The sequence below is a fragment of the Tenrec ecaudatus genome, chromosome 13 (genome assembly GCF_050624435.1).
Source record: "Tenrec ecaudatus isolate mTenEca1 chromosome 13, mTenEca1.hap1, whole genome shotgun sequence".
NCBI lineage: Eukaryota > Metazoa > Chordata > Mammalia > Afrosoricida > Tenrecidae > Tenrec > Tenrec ecaudatus.
Window position 1 is genome coordinate 110,151,750 of NC_134542.1, and position 15,708 is coordinate 110,167,457.

General features: G+C 36.8%; 1 protein-coding gene across 1 annotated transcript in view; it reads left to right on the forward strand.

The window, feature by feature from the left end:
• The window catches only part of LRP1B (LDL receptor related protein 1B), a 1,653,255-nt gene that overhangs the window by 1,349,043 nt on the left and 288,504 nt on the right, over positions 1-15,708 (forward strand). Inside the window, exons 50-53 of the mRNA XM_075529151.1 lie at positions 1,814-1,936; positions 4,275-4,394; positions 10,555-10,683; positions 13,985-14,107. Of these exons, the coding sequence (XP_075385266.1) occupies positions 1,814-1,936; positions 4,275-4,394; positions 10,555-10,683; positions 13,985-14,107 (495 nt within the window). The remainder of the gene's footprint in view (positions 1-1,813; positions 1,937-4,274; positions 4,395-10,554; positions 10,684-13,984; positions 14,108-15,708) is intronic.

Genomic DNA, 15,708 nt, shown 5'->3' on the forward strand with positions numbered 1-15,708 from the left:
CCAGCAATGCTTTAAAAGAAATGATGTGATAATCTACATCTGTTAAGATTACAGTCAAGAACCCCCTATAGAAATTTTGCACCCTATAATGTACGGGGATGTTTTGAGTCAAAATTTACTCAATGACAACTAACAACGGATAACATTCCAGGAATTTCTATATAATGAACTTTGATGATACATTTTTCAACACTTCATATCCACGTAGATCTACAGAACTGACATTTTAGAATATAACCTAGGCGAAACTTGGTTTATCTTGTCAGTCACAATGGATCATGGTATTGTGATTAAAATAACCCAGGGTTTACTGTCTTATTCGCTCTGTGCCACACAGTCTAAAGCTATATAAACCCAAGAGCTCGGGGGGACAGAAACGATCCAGTAAAGAGAATAATGCAGCATTATGCATGCACTCTTAGTTATTAAACTACTCCTAAGGTTCCACAATTAGGAAAGTAATCATTTTCAAATGATTTTTCATAAAACATTCTATTTTATTCTCAGTTTTTTTCAGTTAGGTATTACCATTGTTGACATTCTAGTATATCCGTTTTTCTCCTTGAGAAGACAATATTAAATTATGTTAACACATTCTAAAAATCTTAGATAATACAAAAGCACTCTTTTTTGGCAAGCCAAACCCATCAGTGTTTTTAGCATGTAATTCTTTTTATATTATATGTATAATAAATATGGAATTAAGAAAATTTTAAAATTCAGATTTGACTTTAGGTTCACTCATGTCGTAGTAATCTCATTTATTTTATATCATTTTAAAAATTTCCTAATCACTACATTATTTAAATTAAACCAATTATTTCTTCTCCTTTTCTTAACTAGTGTCATCTTTCAATACAAGAAAACACAGTTTATTTATACCCGGTGTCCTCGGTCTCTTCTGATCTGTGATTGTTTCTGAAACTTACCTTATGTTTCATAGACTTGAAATTCTTTATTTTGTTTTGGTAAAAATTCACAGAGTAAATTAGGCTCCCCTTTGACAATTAGAGCCTAATCAAGGACATCAGTTACTTTTTCCACACTTAAACAATGTGCTCTTTACCTGTGATCTGGTTGCTCCATTTTCAACTCTCTTTTCTCCCTGTCTCCATATCTTCTCATAATGTGTCCTGGTAAGCTTAGGACTACAAGCCACAAGGTCAGTGGTTCAAAACCACTAGTCCCGTCATAGGGAAAATGTGGTTCTCTGTCTTGGTGAAGATGTGCAATCTTCATTGAGTTGGAAATGACTCAATGGCAGCGGGCTTGGCTTGGGACATCTTATCTTTGCTTCACTCTAATTCGATAGTGGTGACTCTTGCTACGCATACAAGTGTTCTGTTTTGTTTTATACATAGGAAACTATTCTAACAGGTGGTCACCTCCATTTTTATTTCGTTTGTCACCCTACTTTTCTGCTAAAAGATGACCTCAGAGGATACTTTTTATCCAAGGAACAGGATGTCTCAGGGTGATAGTCTCTGAGGATCTGGTCTCAAATGATCCAGTTCATCTTTTTTTTGTTTTTAATAATATGAGTTTTATTCAGCATTTTCCCCTCATTTAACCTAAATTATCTCTTATGCTCCAATCAGATTGATCAGTGATGGTAATCAGATCACATCCAACCATTTAGTTCTTCCATGACCTTGAATACTTAAGAAAATCTCAGCTATTTCGCATTTATTTTCTTACTCTTTGTCCTTTTTCTTTTATGAGCTGTTGCTGTTTTCTTACCTAGCTATATTGTTGGAAGTTAGTAATAATGGAGATGATTGAATTTTACATTGCACTCTATATTTTATCACAGTTCAAAACAAACACAAATGTGAAGAAAATTATTTTGGTTGTCCTAGTGGAAGATGCATTTTGAACACCTGGATATGTGATGGTCAGAAAGACTGTGAGGATGGCCTGGATGAATTCCACTGTGGTAAGGCTGTACATATTGCTGTAGTTTTGCAAACCGCTTCATTTATATATGGATGGTATCTTATATGAGGACCCTCCACAAAGCATGAATATTAACTAATTTTAAAATCATTTATAATCTTATCAAATCATTCCAAATGGAAACTTAAAATAGCACAGCAAACACTACAGCAACACCGTCTTCTAGCCTTCTGCTTTTCTTTCATTATTTTAATGGTTATATCCATTCATCTAAACAGGGTTCGCACACACCCACTTCCTGATTTCTGAGCATTGGTTACTTCTACTGTATTTAATTTCTGCAATGAAAAAAATAAACATTTTGCCCATGTTACTTATTATCCCATGGAAGAAAGAGGTGTCTACTGTTGCAAAGAGCTACACTCTGGCAAATCCAACGGGGGAGTTCTGCCCTGATCTATAGGGTCACGAGGAGTTAGACTTGACTCAACAGCAGTGAGAGAATACTGATTGAGGAACCACTGTGATCACAATTGTTAAAGTTGCTTGGCTGCTAACTAAAAGATTGGGGTTCAAACCCACAGGATAATGGCAGGCAGTGTGGGTCCCTAATGATTTATGGCCTTGCAATCCCATGGGAGAGTCTACTCAGTCCCGTAGAATTACTGTGATTGGAGACAGATTTTTATGTCAATAGTGATGGTAATGGATTGATTTTCCCCTCCTCCTAACTATTGTCTGCAATAGGACCACTGTGCAATTTTCTATTAATTACAAGCATGCCTTTAAATAACGTACTCAAAATGTTATTTCTTCAAACTTGAAGCAATCACCTTCCATTTCTGAATTTGTGTAAATAGGTCCATTCAATTTTGCATTACCAAGGAGAAAGCATTGTCTATAGTTTATTGTCTACATCGTACAGATCTGTACTTTTTCGGTAAAATTAAAATATTATAGGGAGAATAGCATATAGTCACTATTTGCTTTTAGCCCAAGTAATCTAAAGCGTGGTGAACAGAGTCAAAAAGAAGATTAAAAATGGATCATCTCTGAAATGCCAAACTCCCCTATAAAAGCAAATGTCATCACGGAATGTGAAGATATGTGCTGTTTGATTAAGAAGCGCTGAATCTTTACAGTAGAGCCGCATTCTAAACAAGGTTAACTGGGAAGTGTAAAGAATGTTGATATGGATTCACAGGATCTAGTTAGAGACTCATTGTATGGCTGAATATTTCAATCTTCAGCTTTCTTCTTTGGGTGTGGTTATTTTTGCCCCTTTTCTTTGCATTGACTATCTAGTTAATGTTTTCAACAGAGTTGTATAATTTTATTAAATAATTTATATGACCCCAAACAAAACCATAATTTTTATAGTTAGTGTCTCCATATATACCAATTCTGTTTCACTAGCGAAGATAATTATTTGGGGAAAAGAAAGGGAGGGGAGAAATCACAAAATCGGCATTGCAAACACATTGCTATTATAAATGGCGTGCCTGGTTGGTGCTTGTAGTTAGCAGCTGAGAAATCATAAAGAGTGGTTCGAGCCCATCCTCAGGGAAATGCTTGGAAATCTAAATCTCAAAAATCAACTATTGAAATTAATCTGGAGTACAGCTCCACTCAGAGATAGATGAATGTTGATGAGTCAGATTTATCCAACTTCAAGTGTTTTTAGTAACATGCTGCTATTATGAACACATATTTCAATCACAAATCACCTACTGCTTCCTAGTGAAGTTTGGTGCCAGTTATTCATCAATTATTATAAACCCATGTGTTTCCAAGGGGAATAAATAAAAACATCAACATGTTAATTAAAGCAGCTACGAAATCACTTATCTTATCATCAAGCTAAAGCTTCTTAATCACATCATCTTTAAAAATTCATTTGGCCAAACATAAAATAGGCTATCAACACTTTCCTAAAGACACATACTTACTGGCTAATCTATACCGTGATCATGCCTAGGAAGTTCTACTTTTTAATTTTTTCCCCCCTCTTTCTGTTAAAGATTTTGAAGGTGGCTATATCACACCTGGAAATTTTATTTTATGTCTGTGCAGCACACTTTTTAAAAATTACAAAGGGACTGTGCTCAGAGTAGAATGTCCAGCAGGTTGGCTAACAAAGTCAAGCCCTGGGAGAATCATGTTGAAGGAAGCACAGTTGTTGAACTTGGAACCTCAGAAGGAAAACACAGCTGTTGTGAAAATTGTATAGAGCTGTCAAAGAGAAGGGAAATTTGGCTTGTTTTATTATAGGATTGTTGATTCTAAGAAAGTCAGCATACATTTTTCAATGTCAGAAGGTCTAAAATATATATATACATTTCCTTTTCTATCTAAAACAAATTTTATTTGTTTTCTAGATTCTTCTTGCTCTTGGAATCAGTTTCCTTGTTCTGCACAGAAATGCATTTCTAAACATTGGATTTGTGATGGGGAAGATGACTGTGGAGATGGATTAGATGAGAGTGATAGCATTTGTGGTGAGTTTTTGTACTTTTTTCGTGTGTTCTCACTTATATCACATATCAGCTATCATTTTGCAACGTACATGAACTTTATTTTGTATATTTAAAAACTTAAATTTATTAAAATGTTCTCTGTCTCTATCTATATTTTATTTGCTGTCCATTTATGCTTTTGATATAATCCTAACCAACCCCACTGCCATTGAGCGGATCTGGCTCCACACGGACTTCACCTGCATCTTCCAAGACTGTAAATCGTTATGGGAGCTGATAGCCTTACCTTTTGCCCATAAAGCAGATGGTGAATTTGAACCACCTACCTCGAGGTTAGCTGTCCAATACTTGCTTACCACAAAGTGCCACAGAAAACCAAAAGAACAGCCTCACAGCCAGTGAGTCATGCAGAGTGACCCAGTGGGGCAGGGTGAAACTGCCCCTTGAGTGCGGAATCCTGTGACGGTGCGTGGGAGTAGAAAAGATCTGCCTTCCTCTCATAGAGTGGCTAGTGACTTCGAACGGCTGCCTGTCCTTCAGAACGCAGCCCACCTCATAACCACTACACCACCAGGGCTCTCTATATTAATACACACATTATTCTTCTACAAGAATAATCAGAAAACCCTAAATAGAGAATAAAAATATGTCCATTAAAGTACATTGATATACACATTAGTGCTCTGTATTTCCAAAAACCAAACTCACTGCCCTCAAGTTGATTCTGACGAGAGGACAAGGTAGAACTGCCCCGATGGGCTTCTGGATTTATTCTTTATGGAAAGAGAGTGCCATCTTTCTCTTGAAGTGTGGCTGAGAGTTTGAACTAGTGAACTTGTAGTTAGCAGCTGAACCAAATTAGGCCATCAGGGCTCCTAATTTAGGGTTGTCTTATTAATGTATATTTAGGATATTTATTTATTATTATTCTAATAATATATTAGAATTATATATTATTAGAAATATATTATCAGACGTAATAATTATTTTTGCAATAAATCCTATTAGTTGGATTATCTTGTTAAATGGTTGAGCTTTTTTTCTTCTTCCAATGATTCTTGATACACTGCCTCAGTGCCCTTGAAAAGTACTGTTAGAATCTATAAAGCCACACATCACATGCTGTTTGTCTTTGCATGTCATAGTTATCATTACAATTAAATTGTTTTAAATGGTGAATAAAGAGGCTCTGTGCATGATATTAAAATGTACTTTAACATTGTTGAGGTAGTTAGTTTATTGTGCCAACCTGGACAACAAACTCATGTGGGGTTAATTGAAGGGCAGAGGGATAAACAGCTCAGTGAGCTTCGCCTTTCTAGTTCTCGGGTCTCTTGTTTTCTGATGGTCGGACCAGAGTGCAGCTGCCTTAGCCAGTTCCCTACTTCAGCTGACAAGGCTCACTTCCTGCAAGACATCCTTGAGGAGAAGCCTCACAGACCTACCCTGATGCAGCCCTGGGTACTGGAGCAGCCGAGTGGAGACTCCTGCCAGCGCTGAGATGCTTACACATTCACTGACTTGGCTTTCCTCCTGTAGTCGGCATCATTGCGTCTGTTTTGTGAGATGGAGGAGGACTTTGTGGATTGGTGTTGGACATATGGGTTAATGTTGGACTTGTGGGCTTGGGCAGCACTGCCTTGGGATGTTTTCTTGATGTGCATTTAACCTTTATATAAAGCTCTCTTATACATGAGTTTCTGTGGATTTGTTTCTCTGAAGTACCCAAACTAACACAATTGTGCTAGAAGAATAGAGTAATTTATGCCAAGGGTCTATATTTAGATATTCTAAGTGCAAAGTCAGAACAATTGGTTTTTAATCATTTAAATTATTTAAGCTTAGTTGAAATGTAATTATTTGCCATTTTAATGCATGTGTTTAAAAATAATACAATCTAGTTTCTTATAAAGTATTCATATTTACTTAGACTAAATATATCTACCTACATATCTATCTATCTCTATCATCTCTATTATCTCTATCATATCTATCTATCTATCCATCTATCATCTATTGAGCTATCAAGTCATCAATCTATTCATGTATATTTTGCCATCATCATCTATCTAATGCATGTGGGGAATGGGGTGGGGGTGGATGGGGCCCTTGATGATGTAGTGATTTTACATGGGACTGCTAATCACAAGGTAGGCAGTTTAAAACTACCCACAGTTCTGTGGGAGAAACACAGGGCCTTCTATCCTGTAAAAAGTTTAATGCTAGGAAACTCACAGGGGCAGTTTTACTTTGTCCTATAGGGTCACTATGAGTCAGCATCGAATAGATGACGGTGTGCATATCTCTATATATCGCCATATATTGTTCACTCATTGCATTAGTTCATTTGATAGCGATGGTTGTGATTATCATGTCACAGGAAAAAGGACCAGAATCATAGAGCATAGAGCAAGGTACAGCTTTAGACTTGAGTCTACCTGGCACCTCTTTGAAATTTTAGGATTTGTGGTTGTATTTTATGCCACTATCATAGAGAAAGAAGTAGTGCTAAAGCTAAAATTAAATTCTAAACAACTTGTGCTAAAGCTAAACTTTCATAAAGCTAAAGTTCTCTGTGACTAATGTGAAATTGGAGATATTTTTGCAAGTACATTATTTATTTTCTTATATTCCATCCATTTAAACTCTACTTTTTTATGTACATTGGTGATATCATTTGCATTATAAAGGAGATCAAAATGAATGTAGAAAGGTCCATCAATGTAAAAATAACCAGATCTCTTTAAATATTTTATTTCCTATGCTGTTAAATGTCTCTTTACTTTTACAAAGTGATTACCTGTTTGAAAAAACACGAGGATGCGCCCAATGTATAATACCTTTTTGGACTCTGGTTTAACCGTACACTAATCAGACTGTGCACATTAAAATAGAAAGGGCAATGTTTCTACAGTCACACAAAATCAATTTATCCTCTGTGGGTATACTTTCAGCTATTTGACCATCAAAAAGTATGTATTATTCCTCAACCCTGACCTATGAAAAGGGCACACAAAGATTTATGTATTATAGCCAGCATGGTCATATAACATAGCCAATGTGTAGTATATGAATGGGTTTATTCCCATCTTACTTTGTTCTTTACCATCTCGTTGATTCTTACTTGTGGCAACTCTGTGTTTCCAATGGGCTTTCAATGTCTGTGACCTTTTGAAAGAGATTTGTTGCTTCCTAGAAGCCCCAGGTGACATTATTCTGCCAGCTTTTCCATTAGTAGCCAAGTGTTTATCTATGCCACGCAAAGATTACACATTTTTCAAGGTGTTAATGCTAATTCCACGTCTGTCATTGTCCTGATTTTTTTTTAGTACTAAAATGGCAATGACAGTGTTCACCTGTGGTCAAACAGGCAATCTATTCAATATAATGAATAACTGTGGTTCTGATTATTTTATCGGCTAACTAGCAAGCTAGTGACACTTTAGGCTAAACACTTATCAATAAACTGAACCTAATGTTTTAAACTTGGAAAGGAAATACAAATTATTCATTTTGATGGTTCTCAACCTTTAAAATATATTTAAAAAAAAATACTTCCTCGAGGTTTGTAAAAATAAATACACAAAACAAAGGAGGTTCTCAATCCCTCCCTCCAAATATTCTGGTATTAGATACACATATATACATCCTTAAGAAGCATGTAGTGATTCTATTTCAGGATTCTGATAATCACACTTCGAAAAACATACTCTAATCCATTTGCATAATCTAATAGTTGAAGAAAGAGAAACGCATGGAAGAAAGTACATTATCCTGAGGTCACGCATGTCGTTGATGATGCCAGAAAGAGGGTCAGAATTCAAGTTCAAGTTTTCTAACTCTTAAAGATAGTGGCAGCTTGTGCCAACTGGAGGCAGATTCAATGACTAGAAGTCCTTTAGTCTATTGTCCTTCCCTGTGGGATTCCACCCTCCCCACCCTCACCTCAAGAAGGAAATTGCCTTTCCAGATGGCAGTAGTAACTAAGGAACAAAGCTATGAGATCTGTTTGTTTGTTCTGTTTTGTCTTTCTTTTGACCCATTTTCTTCCTAATTGACTATGTTTTGCCAGGTTCTTAACCCAGAATCTGTTGAACATCATCATGGGAGCCAGAAACTTAGCTGCAGAGAACCTTATGCTACTTTATAGCTAAAAGATATTTTACTACACCCTCACTTTAGAGCCAGGGACATTCAAACACTGTTCTTCTCCAAGGTCAGACAGAATTAGGATTCTTAACTTACAACTCGGTACTTTTTCTATTATGACTATGTTAGAAAAATTAGAGTTATAATGAAAAAGTAACTAGATAGTTTTACATTTTTCAAGATTCTCTTAGTTGAAAACATGCAATTGTTTTTCTAGAATCATGGTAAATTATAAAAATGGAACTGAAATTCAAGCATTAACTTGAGAGCACAATAAGTAAAATGGTGCTTTTCATAAATTTCATAACAAACATGACAAGATAAATAATAAAGGAGAATAAAATAAAGATAATTTTTATAAAGCGCTAAAGATGTTGGAAGTCACACGTCAATTTATTTTTAAATGAAGTTAACATTTATTTAATAGACTATTTTTCTGATTTCTTTTTGTAATATATACCACCTTAAACTTCATTATTACTGATACAAGCACAGAGAAAGTTTGAATTACATGGGGCCATTTTTTTGGCATTGCTTGTCATCCCATTTCCAGCAAGGGTATATATCAGGGACACACATATTTATGTTGAAGAAGTTCACTAGGCGATGCTATTTTATCTTATCACTGCTACCTATGAGGAAAACTGCACTGGGACGCATTTTCAGCTCAGAGCAATTCTGCGAATAAAAAGCAAGAAACTAATGATAACCCAGCAAAGGCAAATTGATCACCGATAGCAAATGCTTACAAACCACGCATCAATTATATTTTCTTCCTACATTTTTGGATAATTCTAATTTTTATACCATTCATTCTGTTCAGCATTGGTAGCAAGAAAGTGAGAATTATTCAAAAGTTGTATTTGCAGTCATGTTATTGATTCGTACAACAGATATTTTCTATAAGGCAAACAAGCAAATAAGCCATTCATATCATACATATCTGTACTGTAGCTAGGAGACATTTTGAGAGATCTAATTTATACAGCTTCCTTATGCTCATGCAATGGAAAGTAAGGAGGGACCACCAACGAACTTTTGAATTTAGTCAGTGAGCATCTTTTTGGTGTATACTTTGAGAGAAACCGTGCAACGAGGTGGACACTAAATTGTTATTGTTAAATGTTGTAGAGTCAGCTCTGGCTCATAGTGACTCATGGGCTAGTCTCAGAATTATTCCTGTGTTTGAACTCATTTTTGAAACCATGTACCAATGTATCTTATTGCAGGGCTTCCTCTTTTGTTGCTAACCCTTTTGTTTACAGAGCACGATGTCTTTCCCCAGGGACAGAGGCCTTCTGGCGACAAGACTGAAGCATAGGAGGACATAAAACAGTCCCCATGCTCTCTTCTAAGGAACACTGTGGAAGGGATTGAACAGCAGCAATGACAACAACAGAGAGTAGACTTTGATGTTAAGCGTGCAAAACAGAGGGATTATGAACATTTAATTTTCAGCTAAAGGAAGTGGGGAGTCACGATAACCTCACAGACCAGTATTTGCCTTTAGTGGGTAAGAGAAGGTGCTTAGGAGTCAGAAGGGAGGTCTGCCTCCCAGCTCAGCATGTGACATTCTTTGCAAATTGTGGCTTTTGATAAGCTTTTCAACTTCTCAGGATGGGAGTTTCCTAAGCTCTGAATGAGACTAATAATCATATTATCTGATGAGGTTATTGCGGTAATTAAATGAATGAATGTGCTCTGTACTTAGGCCATATTGCACAAACAAATGCACTGATGATGATTTCCTATGAATTCTCCTTTGAAATGCTACCGCCTGATTTATTCATCCTTCTATGACAATTTTACGGGGTTTCGTTTTGGTACATTAGCGAAGAGAAAAGACATTCTTGACCACCACGTCGCTTTAAGAAATATGGCCCTTGCAGGGAGGGATGAATGTGTTCAGTACTGTGATTTGTTCCTCCTCAAGACCTGCCTCTGCTCTGCTTCCTTTCCACAACACTGTAAAGGACAGACTTTTCCCGCAAACAGAGTGTGTTTTCAATAGCATGTCTCCTTTGGGTTTCAGGTGCCATGACCTGTGCCGCCGACATGTTCAGCTGCCGGGGCTCTCGTGCCTGTGTGCCCAGACACTGGCTTTGTGACGGTGACAGGGATTGTCCAGACGGAAGTGATGAGCTCTCCACAGCTGGCTGTGGTAGGAACACACCATGACGTCTCTTTCCAAGCACACTGCAGCATCCTGGGATGTTGTGTTCTCACAGCACTGAGCCGTACCACACTTTCTCTCACTCTCCCAATCCCTGAACACAGAGCGAGCGTCAGACATCATCAAGTGGGACATTGCTCCCATAGTAGCTCAGAAACCCCTCAAGACTGCTCAGAGTGTTCCAAACACGTGCAATTGGGGATTACCCATTTTAAAACCAGTGTGATGAGCAAAGATTCATCATCTCACTTTTTGAATAATATTTGTAAAGGATGTGTGTGTGTGTGAGCCCAGACGTTTTATTTTCTTTCAACACCTTTTCACCTCATGAGGGGCTTTAGGTTGCCTACTCTGGATACTCTGTAAATGGCTTCTCTGATCTCATGTAACTACTGATCAGAAGGTCAGTAAACACATATTAGTTGTACGGATAGAGTATTAACCCTTGGGTCAGGTGAAAATAGTATGGATACAGCTGAACGATGCTGTGATATCAGAGGAACACCTTTGCAGGTCACACAATTTACTGCATTTCTGACTATAAATCACCTCGGGAACTTTTCACAGGTTTACTCAATAATAAAAATTTAGATAAATCCCAGTAGGATGAAGGGACGGAATATTTTAATGCAGAGTCCGGGGTCACAGAGGGGACTCTTTTTAACTAAGCAATGTATCAGGAAGAGGGCTGGGAACTCCAGAGTAACTTCTGAAATTCTCTCTCCAAAGATCTTTAAAACATTGTGTATTCATTGGGGGTAGTTAAAGCAGAGAAGAACAAAGAAAACTTTAAGGCAGGTCTATTTGCCCAGAACTCATGCTATTGTTGTATAATAATTCGATTTGATCTTGAAACTGAGATATTTGTCTCTAAAGGTCAATGAGACCACCAAGAGCTTAGTAATAAAGGATTAAGCATCAATTCAGGGATCCAGATGGTCCTAGTATGCTCTTGCCATTGTAGCAAGTTAACACTCTGGGAGGCATATTAACATTTTTGGACCTCGTGGGACCTATAAAGTAAATCATGCTAAAATACAACAAAATGTACTCAAGTGACTGGAACATGTTAATGCCAAAAAAGTCACTGTTGCTGAGTGTTTCAAGAATAATCAATTGGCAAAATTCACTTGATTTATATAAGCTGTCACAGAATTCAAAAGTCGACACTTATGAGCAACTTTGGGTCTAATTTTTATTACAATAAACATTTAAAAACGCTGCCCCTATATGATCTCCATATAGTTTTGCAAATCTATTTGTTGAAAATAAATTCCACTTTATTAAACTTCTTTAAAACAAACAACAATAAATAAAAAACCTAGACATGAGTCCATGCAAACGTCAGTCATTCCTGATTTGAAAGCAGACACTTCTGTGCCCGTTTGTCTGGGGAATTTGGGTCAGATGCGTATCCGAGCGAAGAAGCCTGTGAAAGAATATAGACATGCAGCGGATAAATCTGCAGCAGAACCATGAATTGTTCATCTGATAAACTTTAAGGAACACCACTCCCAGCAGAAACAATAGGTCATCATGGAGGAATGTTGCATAATAAAGCCCAGAAGTCTCAAGAAAGGATTTTCAGAAATAGCAGTAGCATTTTTGGTGTCTTCCTGGAACAGAAGAAAGGAGATGCTCTAGGTCAGCGGTTCTCAACCTGTGGGTCGCGACCCCTTGGGGGTTAAATGACCCTTTCACAGGGGTTGCTGATTCATAATAGCAAAATTATAGTTATGAAGTAGCAACGGAAACAATTTTATGGTTGAGGGGTCACTACACCATGAGAGGACCGTGGCCTGGGGCAGGTGGCGAAGAAGCACTGCTCTGGGTAAAGGAAAGTGCTTCATGTGCATAGGGAGGCGGGAAAGGTGTCACAGTTTTCTCCATTGTGCATTAAAGTTCAATGAGTGGGGTAGATGCTTTTATTTTACTATTTATTATTATTAATTATTATTTTCTTACTCTCAGTTTATCCCAGGGAAGTGTTTTTGTGTATCTGCTGTAAACAGTTTCATAGATGTTAACTTAAATTGCACAGAGGACTTACATTTATAAAATGGACTGCTCCTTTTCCCATAGTGTAGATATTCCATTGAATTAACCTATCAGATAAACATTTTTATTCACATTGAATGAATAAAGAAACTGAGAGTCCAAGAGGGTTGAAAACTCTCAAGGATGTCAGTATTGATGAGACCTCTCCTGCGGTGCCTTTTCTGATATCCTAGGTAACCGATAGTAGATTATAAGCAGTCTCAATCTCTTAAATCTTATTCTTATCCACAGAGTAAAATATATCATATCATAGGTTTTACTCTTTAATTTTAAAAATGGTTAATTGAACAAACCCTGTGAAACCTCTAATGAGTATAATATTAAAAGTGTTTATTTTGTTTACACACATTGCCTTTTGGGGGAGCTTGCACTGAAGTTTGATTGCTCATTCTGATTCACTATTGTTTTTCCCACTGTTCAGGACATTAGCTAGAATGCTAGTTTTATGGATTGGTATTTATAACTTTGTGTGGAAGAACTCATCACTTCACAGAATCTTCTTTTACCTAGTCCGACTGTCCACTCTATAACTCATCTAAAAATATTATCTTCTTAATATCAATACCTTTTATAGCCCTTGTTGTTTTACTTCCCCTTCCATCAAGAGCATTAATACTTGGATATATTTTCATAAATAGTCTTCACCAAGAAACAAGGAGTTTATCACTTGATTAGCATTATTCCAGGCAAAAGCAAAACTCACAAAACATAAAAATCACCAATATTATTATAACATAGTGATTTCCCCCCCTCATACATGAATCCTTCAATTCATTGTCCAGTAAACTTACACACTGTTTAATGGTTTGAAGTTTCGGTTTCATTCTGGAATGATAGAATTGCCTAATATGAGACATTTTTAATGTTTATATACATATAGATATATACACATATGCATTAGGTAATTATAATTATATACATATAACATTGTAGCTGTATAGTATTATAAATGCATATACACATATAAATTGACAGTTATAATCAGTTCTTTTAATGCAGTTATATATTTATAGATATATTTATATATGTATATAGTTATTTTCCTAAAATATTAAAAGTATAACATACAACAGATTATGGTAGTACTTTATGTGACATATTGAACATGGACATATGCTTTTTCTGGTTAATTATGAATTACTGAATGCAATATCATATATTATTCACAGGCCTAAGATGGAGGAGGATGGAATATGTACTCATCTACCTTCATATTTTGTCTTTCTTTTAGCTCCCAATCATACATGTGATGAAAATACTTTCAGGTGCCACAACAAGGTCTGCATCCCAAAGCAGTTTGTTTGTGACCATGACGATGACTGTGGGGACGGCTCGGATGAGCCTCAGCAGTGTGGTGAGTATATCCAAACCTTCCACTGAGAAGACTCTTCAGAGGAGTCAAAGTATTATGCAATGACATAGGGGTTATATGAATACATTTTAAAAATAAACAAATACAGTTCCTCATCACTAATGACTGGTGTATTCCATAATAGGTGGATGAACTACACATGACAGTAAATTAACAACTGTTGTTACTATGATTACTAGGATTCCATTACTTCCATGCTGCAACCTGCTATTGTGGTTCACCCGTGCATCTGCAGCCACGAAGAAATGCCTACAAGTTCTCCCAATAAAACGCTTGTCCGCCTCTCCTCAGGGCGCCTTAAAAACGCAATGAGAACAATGGCGTCTGAGGGTTTCTGTTGATCAGTTAAAGTCAAAGTAGAGAGGTCTGCTTAAATGATTATGATTATTGCTTTTTGTCTTTTAACTTGAATTCCAAAGGAGTAGTTTGAAAACTTTTCTTGAGAAACACAGAAAAATTATGGGAGCTTATTTTGAAGAGGCTTTCAGAAAATTAAGTTTCGTTATTGAGAAAGAGGACAGGACAATTCATTGAGGATGTTTTCACCCCATCACAATGATGCTCTGACTCAGTCTACAAGGATAGCTCCCTATGACCCTGGTCTTGCCTATTTAGACGCTTGTTGTTCCCCCAACTCAGAGAACTGAGACCTATCTGAGTTTCATTAAAAAAGTCCAACTGCCATGTTGATGTGGTCAAACAGTGTAAAATTCTTTAGGGAAAATATTAACGAGAAACACCACTGTGAGAAGTATGCAAACTTAGATGGAGTATATGTTGACAAACAATAGCTTCACATTTGATAATTTTCTTCATAAAGGTTTCAATGATTTTGAAGCAATACTTTTTGGCCTTATTGTTGTCAAGTACAATCACTTGGCTCTAACCCATAACGACCCTACGCGTGACAGAAGGAAACATTGCCTGTCCTGCACTGTCTTCACAATTGTTCCTATGCCTGAGCCTAGGCATGCAGCCCCTGCGCCAGTTCATCTCATTGAGCTCTTCCTATTAAGGATTCGGAAATTATTTTATATTGTCATATGTTTAGAACTAATGAATGGTATAGTACAGAATATCAAAGAACAATGAATGCATTTGAATTATGGTTTTGGTGAAGAATATTAAATAGACCGTGGTCTAGCAGAAGGAGCACATCTGCTTTGGAGAATGGACAGATAGAATGCTCAGTAGAAAGGAGGGGAGTAAGACCTTGCTTGGGCTATGTTTATAAGAGGGACCCATCCCTGCAGAACATTGTGCTTGGTATAGAAAGTGGGTCAGTAAAAAAAAAAAGTCCTTTGTTTTCAGCACAGTAGTATTTGTGAGGATGCCACAGTACCAGGCAGTGTTTTGCCTTTTGTACAGTGTTGCTATCACTTGGACGCAAGTCAATAGTACCTAGTAGCAATAATCTTGCAAGGAAATGATGATATAACTCAGTAATATGTTTTATAATCTCCACTGATCATTTAATATATGTGATTTAATTTCAGCTCCAAGGGTGAAGATTTCTAGGAGAGGAGAAGTTTTCTTGTTCTACTTATACTCTTGCCTTGACGGGCATTCTCATGGAATGTGAG